The sequence below is a fragment of the Carcharodon carcharias genome, chromosome 5 (genome assembly GCF_017639515.1).
Source record: "Carcharodon carcharias isolate sCarCar2 chromosome 5, sCarCar2.pri, whole genome shotgun sequence".
Lineage (NCBI taxonomy): Eukaryota > Metazoa > Chordata > Chondrichthyes > Lamniformes > Lamnidae > Carcharodon > Carcharodon carcharias.
In genome coordinates, this window is record NC_054471.1 from 198,061,188 (window position 1) to 198,073,704 (window position 12,517).

The window sequence follows — 12,517 nt, forward strand, 5'->3', positions numbered from 1 at the left end:
ACTATTAAACAAATTAGAGTTAAAGGAGAAGGGAAGCCCATGAGAAACACTTCCAATACAAAACATTGACCTCCTACTAGCAAAAAGTGAGAGTGCGTTTAGATGCAGTAATTCTCAATCTGTTAGCAGATCCCACATACCATTGATAAGGAAAGGTGTGTAATTTGAAAATCAGAGGGAAATCTGTCTATTTGCCAAATCATGTCATTTCTACTAAGATTTCTTTTACATCATTTTTGGTATGTAAGCATTGCCAGCAAGGCCAGCATTTATCGCCTGTCCCTAAGTTGTCCCTCTTGAGCTGTTTGATACAACTGAGTGGCTTGCTAGGCCAAGAGGGCAGTTAAGAGCTAACCATGCAGGTCTGCCAGCAAACCAATAAGGAGAACAGTTTTCCTTCTCTGAAGTACATTAGTGAACTGGTTGGGTTTTTGTTGCAATCTGACAGTTTCAAGATTAATTTTATTGGTGCCAGCTTTTCCAAACTGAGTTCTTTTAATGCGTTCATAAGATGAGTGTTGCTGGCTAGGACAGCTTTAATTGCCCATCCCTAGTTGCCCTTGAGAAGGTGGTGAGCTGCCTTCTTGAACCACTGCAGTCCATGTGGTATAGGTACACCCACAGTGCTGTTAGGGAGGGATTTCCAGGATTTTGACCCAGAGACAGTGAAGGAACAGCGATATATTTCCAAGTCAGGATGGTGAGTGGCATGGAGGGGAACTTACAGGTGGCAATGTTCCCATGTGTCTGCTGCTCTTGTCCTTCTAGATAGTAATGGTCATGGGTTTGGAAGGTTTGCCCAAGGAGGCGCGGTGAGTTCCTGCAGTACGCCTTGTAGATGGTACACAATGCTGCTGCTCCTGTGCGTCGGTGGTGGGAGGAGTGAATGTTCATGGGTGGGTTGCCCAATCAAGAGGGCGGTTTTGTCCTGGATGGTGTCAAACTTCTTGAGTGTTGTTGGAGCTAAACTCATCCAGGCGAGTGGGGAATATTCCATCACACTTCTGATTTGTGCTTGTAGATGGTGGACAAGCATTGGGGAGCCAAATGGTGAGTAATGCACTGCAAGATTCCTAGCCTCTGACCTGCTCTTGTAGCCACAGTATTTATATGGCTGGTTCAGTTCAATTTCTGGTCAATGGTAACCCCCAGGATGTTAATAGTGGGGGATTCAGTGATGGTAATGCCACTGAATGTCAAGGGGTGATGATTAGATTCTCTCCTGTTGGAGATGGTCATTGCCTGGCACTTGTGTATTGTAAATGTTACTTGCCATTTGTAAGCCCAAGCCTGGATATTGTCCAGGTTTTGCTGCATTTGGACATGACTACTTCAGTATCTGAGGAGTGGTGAACGGTGCTGAACATTGTGCAATCATCAGCGAACACACCCACTTCTGACCTTATGATGGAGGGAAGGCCATTGATGAAGCAGCTGAAGATGGGTGGGCCCTGGAACTGAGATGACTGACCTCCAACAACCACTTTCCTTTCTGCTAGGTATGACTCCAACCAGTGCAGAGTTTTTCCCGATTCCCATTGACTCCAGTTTTACTAGGGCTCCTTGATGCCACACCCGGTCACATGCAATCGAGAGCAGACTGATGGGGCGGTAATTGGCTGGGTTGGATTTGTCCTGCTTTGTGTGTACAGGACATACTTCAGCAATTTCCCACATTGCCAGATAGATGCCAGTGTTGTAGCTGTACTAGTTCAGCTTGGCTAGGGGTGTCACAAGTTCTGGAGCACAAGTCTTCAGTACTATTGCCGGAATATTGTCAGGGCCCATAGCCTTTGCAGTATCCAGTGCAAAGCCATTTCTTGATATCATGTGGGGTGAATCAAATTGGCTGAAGACTGGCATCCGTGATGCTTGGGAGCTCCGGCGGAGGTCAAGATGGATCATCCACTCAACACATCTGGTTGAGAATTGTTGCAAATGCTTCAGCCTTATCTTTTGTACTGATGTGCTTCTAATCCTCCATCTTTGAGGATGGGGATATTTGTGGAACCTCCCCCTCCAGTTAGTTGTTTACTTGTTCACCACCATTCATGACTGGATGTGGCAGAACTGCCGAGCTTAGATTTGATCTGCTTATTGTGGAATTGCTTAGCCCTGTCAATCACTCGCTGGTTATGCTGTTTGTCATGCAAATAATCCTGCGTTTTAGCTTCACCAAGTTGGCACATCATTTTAGGTATACCTGGTGCTGCTCCTGGCATGCCTTCCTGCGCTCTTCATTGAACCAGAGTTGATCTCCTGGCTTGGTGGTAATAGTAGAGCACGGAATATGCTGGGCCATGAGTTAACAGATTGTGCTGGAGTACAATTCTAGTGCTGCTGATGGTCCACAGCACTTCACGGTTGCCCAGTCTCAAGTTGCTAGATCTGTTCAAAGTCAATTCCATTTAGCATGGTGGTAGTGCCTCCATCAATATGATGGAGGATATGAACAATGTGAAGATGAGACTTGTCTCCTCAAGGACTGAGTGTAGTGGTCACTCCTACTGATACTATCATGGACAGATGCATCTGCGACAAGCAGGTTGGTGAGGATGAGGTCAAGTATGTTTTTCCCTCGTTGGTTCCCTCACCACCTGCCACAGACTCAGTCTAGCAGCTATGTCCTTTAGGACTCGGCCAGCTCAGTCAGTAGTGGTATCACTGAGCTGCTCTTGGTGACGGACATTGAAGTCTACCCACCTAGAGTACATTCTGTGCCCTTTCCACCCTCAGTGCTTCCTCCAAGTGGTGTTCAACGTGGAGGAGCACTGATTCATCAGCTGAGGGGTGTCAGTACGTGGTAATCAGAAAGAGGTTTCCTTGCCCATGTTTGACCTGATACCATGAGACTTCATGGGGTCCAGAGTCAATGTTGAGGACTCCCAGGCATATCCCTCCCGACTGTATCATTGTGATGCCACCTCTGCTGGGTCTGTTCTGTTGGTGGGACAGGACATACCCATGGATGGTGATAGTGGTGTCTGGGACATTATCTGTCAGGTACGATTCAAATTAACCAACTGCTATGAAGTGATTAGAACTCTCACTCTCTGGATTATTAGTACAGTATCCTAATCGCTATGCTATCATACCGATGAAGGGTTATTTAAAATGGAAACAAAAAAAAGAAAAAGCTGATAGATAAAGGTCTATCTGCACCTGAAAGAGAAAGTAGATTAACATTTGATGTAGAGATCCTTTGTCAGTACTAATGAACAACTTCCTTCCAAAATACTGATCTAACTTTTTTCTTTCAGGCAGTGACAGATCTGCTGAGTATTTTAAGCATTTTCTGATTTGTTAAAAGTTACTTCCAGTATATTTACTTTGGCAGATATAACAGAACCAAAACAATTTAGATTCATCCAAATCCATACCGCACTGTATTTCTGTATTTCAATCAGCCGAGGACCAAGTGTCTGAATCACCTCGAGCGTTTTATCCTGATTTAAGAACTTGATGGACAATTCAGCAGCCTGGAATGCAAAGAACCCATTAATATTTATGTGAGGCCTTGTGAAAAAAATTGCACTCCAAAAACACAAAAGACTATCAGGCACAGATGGATTTAGGTTTAGTACGTGTGCCAATAAGATAGAGCTTCACAATATTTTGCTACATAGATAATAGCCAGGCAAGAAATTCAAGCAGATGTAAAAGGGATAATCAAAATAGAAATGTTGTAAAGCTGAAAAAAAATAGAAAAAATTGGAAACACAGTGCGACTCAATCAATATCAACGAACAATTAAGTTTAAACTATTCAGTTACTATCTCTATTCCTTTCAGTCCTTTTTCTGGTAAAGTGATCGACCTTGATAGATTCAATAGGTCATGCTCATCAATTGCAGTTGCTTAGCTTTTGTGACAACTGCACTTGACAACAGCATGTGCTGTTACACATCTTCAATCGACCACACACATTTTAACATTTAAAACACAATCACAATATCACTTGTGGGAGGAATGAAAACAATTGCTGGTGGTGCTTCGCATTTTGTTTTTTGGCATGGACTCAATGGGCCGAATGCCTTCTTTCTGTGCTGTAAATGACTCAATGGGCCAAATGCCTTCTTTCTGTGCTGTAAATGACTCAATGGGCCGAATGCCTTCTTTCTGTGTTGTAAATGACTCAATGGGCCAAATGCCTTCTTTCTGTGCTGTAAATGACTCAATGGGCCGAATGCCTTCTTTCTGTGCTGTAAATGACTCAATGGGCCGAATGCCTTCTTTCTGTGCTGTAAATGACTCAATGGGCCAAATGCCTTCTTTCTGTGCTGTAAATGACTCAATGGGCCGAATGCCTTCTTTCTGTGCTGTAAATGACTCAATGGGCCGAATGCCTTCTTTCTGTGCTGTAAATGACTCAATGGGCCAAATGCCTTCTTTCTGTGCTGTAAATGACTCAATGGGCCAAATGCCTTCTTTCTGTGCTGTAAATGACTCAATGGGCCGAATGCCTTCTTTCTGTGCTGTAAATGACTCAATGGGCCGAATGCCTTCTTTCTGTGCTGTAAATGACTCAATGGGCCAAATGCCTTCTTTCTGTGCTGTAAATGACTCAATGGGCCGAATGCCTTCTTTCTGTGCTGTAAATGACTCAATGGGCCGAATGCCTTCTTTCTGTGCTGTAAATGACTCAATGGGCCGAATGCCTTCTTTCTGTGCTGTAAATGACTCAATGGGCCGAATGCCTTCTTTCTGTGCTGTAAATGACTCAATGGGCCGAATGCCTTCTTTCTGTGCTGTAAATGACTCAATGGGCGGAACTTTGTGAGCCCGCTGGTGGCAGGTGTGCCCGGGAAATATGGCGGGACCCACTTCATGCAGGTCGCGATCTTCTACTCAGCCCATCGACAGCGGGCCGTGTTTCCCACCATCGGTCGGCGGGGAGCTAATTGTAATACATTAGCATATAATTAAAAGGCTATCCCACCAGGCTCTCGGAGCCCCTGCTGTATCGTCCGTCCGCACTGACCGGAAAGCACACCGATGTGTTTCACTACAGCACACAGGCGACGTGTGCACTTGGCGGTTTTCACTTTGGGGGAACTGAGGTGAGAGAGCGGCAGCATTTCCCACAGCTCGCCTGTTGTTTACTAGCCTCAGGGTGGCGGGGGAAACTGATGCCTGGCCCCGCAGACGACTGCTAAGGAATTGGGGGGGTGCATCGGGAGGCAAGTGCTAGCCAGTCTCGGAGGCAACTGCTGGTTGAAGGGGTGTCAAGTGCTGCCCTGGCGCTGCATCTCACACACAGGTGGGGGTCAGGGTAAGTGAGGGAAGTGGCCACACATTATGGACACCTGTATAAACTGACCAGGCCTCAGCAACTGATACAGATCAGACGCAGCCACAGGGATATGATTGGGGTCAGGCTCCCAGCCTGCCTGCCCATGCAAGCAACACGGAGGCATCAAAGGGCCACCAAGCGCTCCATACCTTACCCCCCACCCCCGCACCCAGCCCCCACCCCAGCACAGACTTCGAGTCCGCCGCCACTTTATTGGACCGTGGAGCAGCTGGACAGCACATGTTGTACAATCTCCTCGCCCACGCTGGTCATGTATCAGTCGCTGCTGGAGGTGCTCACAGCCCCTTGCAATCTCAGCATTAAGGTTTGGACCAGTGACACAAGTCGCAGGTTGACAGGGCAGCCATGCAGCGCACTCATCTCTGGCCATCCAAGGGGTGACCAGCACTGTCTGGGAAGCATTAAGGGGTGGTCACACAGGGCCAAGATGTGATAAGTACAGCCATGATAACCAAATCTCTCTCTCTTTCATGCTGCAGGAGGACCACATCAGGATCATGGATCCTGGTGACCTAGCCGTGTGCCTGATGGCCAACAGAGAGTGTAGAATACGGAGGAGAAAGTGACTGAGGCTCCTGGCCGCGCGAAGGTAGGAGCAGCAACCTCATGAAGAAGGTGCAGCAGGGGCTCCCACACACTCTGCCCAGGAGTGACAGTGAGCCATGGCTGGTCAATGCCTAGCAACACCCAGGATCTATAGACACCGCCTGCCATTCCTGCAGGTGACTGAGAACCAGTGTCGCCGATGACTGCACATGTCTAGGGAATTGGTCTCTCACATCTGCCACTTACTGGAGGACTTGTCGCCAAGGGGACATGGAGGGCATCCACTGCCAGTGGCTGTGAAAGTGACTGTGGTGCTCAATTTCTACACCAGTGGCTCCTTTCAGGGCTCCACAGGTGACCTCTGTGGGTTTCACAATCTGCCACCCACAAATGCATCCATGAGGTCACAGATACCATCTTCTCCATGGCAACAACTTTGTGCATTTCGCCCAGGACTGGGACAGCCAGGATACAAGGGCCATTGGATTCGCCCTGATCTCAGGATTCCCACAGGTGCAGGGTGCGATCGACTGCACTCATGTGGCACTCAGGTCTCCATCACTACACTCAATGGACTTCATCCACCACAAGGGCTTCCACTCACTGAATGTGCAGCTGGTGTGTGACCACCAGAAATGCATCCTGCAGGTGTGTGCACAGTTTCCAGAGAGTGTGCACGATGCCTACATCCTGAGTCGCTCGCAGATCCCTGCAGTCTTCCAGGGTCCACAGAGGCTGCAGCGTTGGCTCCTCGGGGACAAACACTACCCGCAGAGGCCGTGGCTGATGACACCGTGTGGTGGCCTCAGACTGCAGCAGAGCGACGCTATAATGAGGCTCCTGCAACTGTGACATGACCAAGTCCAGAGGCTCATCATCTGACTTGGACTCAGCAACATTCTGGCCTTCAGCAATCCTACGAGTGCCAGGGACCTGGGAAGTCCCTGCCTCCACCTGCTGTGGATTAGAAAGTGCGATGTGCTCACCAGATTGTGGTCCCAAGGCAACTCTAAAGCTAGGTCCCACCGAGGTGTGTGTCTCTGCACTGGTGGAGGGTGTGGGTGACGCTGTGACGGGACTTCAGGGAGGGTGCCTTCAGATTCTTCTTCAGAGTTTTCTTCGGAGCTTGCTTGGAGGTTCTGGGTTGTGGACTCCATCGGCTGCTTCCCAGATGTGCCTGTGAAAGCAAGGGGAGATAAGGGGAGATCCTCACTTGGTAGAGCAGTGCTGGCCTCACTGTCAGCACAGGACTGGTCCCGATCATCGCCGGCCAGCTGGATAGCTCTGTTTTCAAATTCTGTCAGAACTTTGAATTCTGGCATCCCTCCACCTGTCTGCAACCTTTCCCTCCCTGTTATGAGCCAGTTTGTCCTGCATGGACAGAGATGGGGAGGGCGTATCAGGACACCTGCAGGGCCAGATGATAAGTATGCCTGGCCTGTGTGGGTGGTGAGTGGTCCCATGGACAGGATGAGGACAAGGTGTGTGTGACAAGAGCGAATGGTGATGCCCCTTGCACTGGCAGTGAATGAGGACCCTGTGGGTGTGTGCTGGGTTTGTGACTGAGAGAGTTGGGAGTGATGAAAAGAGTGACTTACCCTGGCGGAACGGAGATCATTCATCCTTTTGCAGCACTGGGTGGTTGTCCTCCTCTGTAGGGCGTTCGCACTGACCACTGCCTCCCAAGCCGGATTGGTGACATTGCTGCCCATCCTGTGGCAAAAGCGAGGGTAGAGCACATCCCGGCGGGCCGCCACGGCATCTAGCAGTCGCTTGAGGGAGCTGTCGTTGAAGCGGGGGTCTTTTTGCCTTTGCTGGCCATGTCTCCCGGGCAGCGGTGGTGAGCTGGTGGCAATGAGCGCTTTGCTGGCGGCTGGCGTGACGCAACAGCGGGGTGATGGTGAGCGGACGAATGAAAGCCCGCCCGCCGTGGAATCAGCATGTTTTGCGGGAGTGAATATATAATGAGGTGGGTGCGGGAAGATACGGCGTGAAAACCCGCCATTTTCTTCAGGGGGTAGGACTCCATTTTATCCACCTGCTACCACATTTAGTGCAATTCTGGGAAAATTCAGCCTAATGTCTATTTCTGGTGGTCAGACAACTACTCATTCATCAAATTGAATAATCTACTAAAAATAATGCAGTCGTTTGATTGCGGGTAAGCTTTCTGCATTTCTGCATGTATATAAAATTTAGAAGTCTCAAAACCAATGATATTGAATTCTTTTATCATGCACATACTGCAGTTCATTCAATGATTAGTAAAGCAGCCATTCACTACTGTGAAGAATTCTCCAAGGGAAGATACTTGTGTTCTGGTATTTGGCATCTGGTAGTCCAGGGAACATTTTGATAGGCAACAGCTATTGGATCTATTTCAACTAAGGGCAGGATTTTTAGGTTGCCGTACAGGTGCAATTGGCCCCTGACTGTGATTTCATGCTGTCTGGCCAATTAACAACCAGCCAGCGTGAAGCAGGCTCTGAAATGCTCAGCGTTGCTGGGGCAGGAGGAGGCTGGACGCTGACGCACGTGCAGCAGGCACGGGTGACGCTGAATGAAAGCTCCCCGAAGACAGAGAGCTGCCTCAGGGAGCTGAAGGCTTTAAAACCAATGAAGTAAGTTTTTAAAATTCTGAAAAAAAACGTCCACACATCACAGTCAGTCACCCGAACATATGCATGATGAAAATACTGTCCATACATTTTTCCTTATTTAATAATGGAAACCTCATCCCGCCCTTGGATGAGGTTCCATGAAAAATGCAAAGTCCGCCTGGCCGATTCGCCCATCTGCCAACTGTAAGATTGGAAACAAAAACAAAATTACCTGGAAAAACTCAGCAGGTCTGGCAGCATCGGCGGAGAAGAAAAGAGTTGACGTTTCGAGTCCTCGTGACCCTTCGACAGAACTGACGAAGGGTCACGAGGACTCGAAGCGTCAACTCTTCTCTTCTCCGCCGATGCTGCCAGACCTGCTGAGTTTTTCCAGGTAATTCTGTTTTTGTTTTTGTTTTGGATTTCCAGCATCCGCAGTTTTTTTGTTTTTATAACTGTAAGATTGGACTGACCACGAAAAATCAGAGACAATTACAACTTTAATTGCACTAACTGGCCTCTTAATTGTCAGCAGGTGCGCTTCCGACTTTTGCGCACACCCACCGACTGAAATATCACGAGCATAAGATGACATCGGGTCACTAGCCTGACGTCATCCCGTGCAATTTCGTGTCCAATCAGATCTGGTGCGCACCCGCATGCTGACCTAAAAATTCTGCCCTAAAGAGTTGCTTTTCTCTTGATGCAAATGCAACATTTGAAGCACACATCTTACCTTCATCCAGCATTTCTCCATTAGAGCCAGATTATTCGTTTCTTTGACCTTGAGGTAACATTCCACGGCCCTGACATATTCTCCTGATTGCTCCCATTCTCTGGCCTGTTCAACTATTCCTTCTACTCCCCTGTGAGATACAATTATGAAATCAAGGGTTAGGTCATCACAATAGAAAATATGTTAATGCTTAAATGAACAGTTCAGTGCTTTGCAGGGAATGATACAAGTTGTTTCTGCTCTGTGATATGATATAGTTATGAATGAGTGCAGAAAATCAATATATTTAAAATTTTGCAAAATACATTAGTTATGACAATCCAATTTCTGCTCATCATAAAAATTGTCTGCAAGCCCAATGGCTGAACTACATATGTGAAAAGGTACATATAATGAAGAACAATCACTGCATGGTTGTCACATTATTTTATGAAATATGTATGATTCCAAAGAAGCATGCAAAATCTACAAAGGTGCAATTTGGACCAGGGACTTCATTTTAGAATTTTTGTCCCAACTGCTATAGACTCTAACTTTATAATTAGTTACTTTTTCTAAATTTCATAACACCTTATTTAGGCTGGATATCCTGTAGGCAATTCAGGAAACCACCTGAATAATTTCCAGGTTGAACCAAAGTATAGTCGCCTGTACATTTAAGAGGCAGAGGATCACTGGCATTGGGCTCCTTCGCCTGTTTGCAATGTTCTGCAACTTGGCATGCACAGGATTCACGTTGAACACAGCTACTGAACTGTGAAAGATTTCTGCAGTTAGTGAGCATCTAAATGAGATTTTATGAATGTTTTATATTTTCAACTGTTTTACCATTTAAGCACTAAAAAATGCCTTTTAAGGTAGAAATGGAAAAATCAAGTGGTGAGTCAAATGAGGGGAGGCAGAGAAAACTATCAGTGGATGGGGTCTCCTATGACTATTCTCACTTGCATCTTGGTTCAGAGTAGCATTAGCAAAGGTCTTCAAACAAGTCATGAGCAATTCTTTCAGCAGGTGGTAAAACTGGAAGGAAAAAGTTACAGCTTTAATTTTCCCTCTCAGGGTGTTTATAACCAACACTTCTATAGCAAAAAATCATAATCCTACTTTATAGGTTCTTCCTCCTAAGACTTGAAGATGATCCTGTTTTTTTTTTTTACAGGTAATAACCTTTATAATTACAAATGGAAGCATTTTCACTTCATACAGGTAATTTGCTCACTTTGTTCCTTTCTTAATTGTTTCCTGTTCATATTCTTCCTGGAGTTGTTCCAGCTTGTTAGGGATATATTCTTTACAAATTCTAATTGCATCACTCCACATTGCGACTTCCTATAACAAACAAATTAAGTAAAAATGGTTTTAACACATTGAAAACACAATTTTTAGTTTTTATTTATTTTTGGTGTCGGCTGTGGTTCAACTGGCAGCATACTTGTCTGAGTCAGAAGGTTGTGGGTTCAAGCCCTACTGAGCACAAAAATCTAAGGTGACACTTCAGTGCAGTACTGAGGGAGTGCTGCACTGTTGGAGGTACCATCTTTCTGATGAGATGTTAAACTGAGACCCTGTCTGTCTTTCAGGTGGACATAAAAGATCCCATGCACTATTTTCAAGAAGAGCAGGGTGAACATTTATTTTTCAATGATGATCCGTAAAAACAAAATAAGAAACGTCCTGCTGTTTGCTGGATAAACGTGGGTAAACCTTTGTACCAATTCTTTGATTTCACACGCTAGAAAGATGTACTGCTTATATTTTTCAGGTTCAAATTACTATCTTAAATTCCTAAATTCATAAGTTAAACAAAGAATGTTTACATATGAAACAATCGTACTTTACCAATGGGACTTACAAGATTACCTCTGTCACGAGCTACTGGCACTCCCAAATAAATTTCAGTATGGTTTTCATTGACAAGTCAATGATGACAAAAAAAAGAATTCTGACCTTGTAATATTTGACAGCCAATTCTGGTCGCTGAGCCCTCAGAAGGAAAGCCTCAGCCTTTTGATATTCTTTCTGGTCAAAAGCAAAGCGTGCCTGGCCAACCAAGACGTCAGCTACGCTGTCTGTATCATGAGCCTCCGCCACCCTCTGGGCTGCATCCCAATCCTGGTTATGTACATACCTTTCAAAAGTAAACTGGATGTTAAATTACGCAAAAGTATCAGTTTATATAATCAGGTATGCAACAAAAGAAAGTCTCAGGTAAAAGCAAAATACTGCGGATGCTGGAAATCTGAAATAAAAACAGAAAATGCTGGAAATGCTCAGAAGGTCTGACAGCATCTGTGGAGAGAGAGAAACAGAGTTAACATTTCGAGTTTGTATAACCCTTCTTCACAGATGCTGTCAGACCTGCTCAGTTTTTCCAGCATTTTCTGTTTTTATATTATATACTATTTATTATAAAAGAAAGACTCACATGAGGACAGCCTCCTTTGACTTTCCTGCTTTAACAAATTCAACTTCTGCCTCTTGAAATTTACCCTACAAACATGAAATATGATAAATTTAGCACTCAAAAATTAGCAGAACTTAACTTTCCTGCAAAATGTTCCTGCATTTGTCATTATTTAATTTCTTCAAATGAAATGTTTCCATTCAGTTATACAAGATTTGCAAGTATTTTTGAAATGGTTGATTGATTAGTGATGCTCTGTAGATAGTCCAAGAAAATATCAGACCCACTCGTTTCCTTCCTATTAAATTTGTTTCATATGCTTTCAATTTATTCCTATAATGATATTTTCTGATGCGATATAACCAAAAGTTCAAGGAAAACACCAATAAACTGCAATAATTCTGGGTACTTAAGTATGGATTTAATCCAGAAATAAAAATAATGCGATGTTATTTTCCTCTCACCAACAGGTAATAAGTTAGAAATGTATTAACCATAGATAATCATAGGCAATCCATGTCCAATTGCAAGCATGCAACATCAAACTTCAAAAAACATGAAAAAGTCAGTAATTAACATAATATTAAATAATTTTGGACTTTTTAATCTCTTAGGTGTATTTTAGACAGAACTGACAATACTTTTTACTTCAGCCATCTGATTTATAGCATTAGATCAAGCTCTTTATGCCATGTTACAAACACAATCAAAAACGGGATCCAGATGTGCAGACCTGAAATTAATTGAATACCCAGAAAGAAAAGTAACCATGTACCTCATCTTCCAGATACATTGCATGCTTCAGATGTATATCTGGGATTTTATTTTTCATTGACAATCGTGACAGTTCAAAAGCGAAGTCGAAAGAGCTGAAACAGAATTTTGCCATGGTGTAAGTGATTATTGCATGTGTACCTA

At 44.9% G+C, this 12,517-nt stretch overlaps 1 protein-coding gene across 2 annotated transcripts in view; it reads right to left on the bottom strand.

The window, feature by feature from the left end:
* Positions 1-12,517, bottom strand: part of ift172 (intraflagellar transport 172) — a 154,458-nt gene that overhangs the window by 38,542 nt on the left and 103,399 nt on the right. For both annotated transcript variants that reach the window (XM_041188324.1, XM_041188323.1), the window contains 6 exons: positions 12,375-12,468; positions 11,621-11,685; positions 11,143-11,323; positions 10,415-10,524; positions 9,196-9,325; positions 3,381-3,479 (listed from right to left, as the gene is read on the bottom strand). In XM_041188324.1, the coding sequence (XP_041044258.1) occupies positions 3,381-3,479; positions 9,196-9,325; positions 10,415-10,524; positions 11,143-11,323; positions 11,621-11,685; positions 12,375-12,468 (679 nt within the window). The remainder of the gene's footprint in view (positions 1-3,380; positions 3,480-9,195; positions 9,326-10,414; positions 10,525-11,142; positions 11,324-11,620; positions 11,686-12,374; positions 12,469-12,517) is intronic.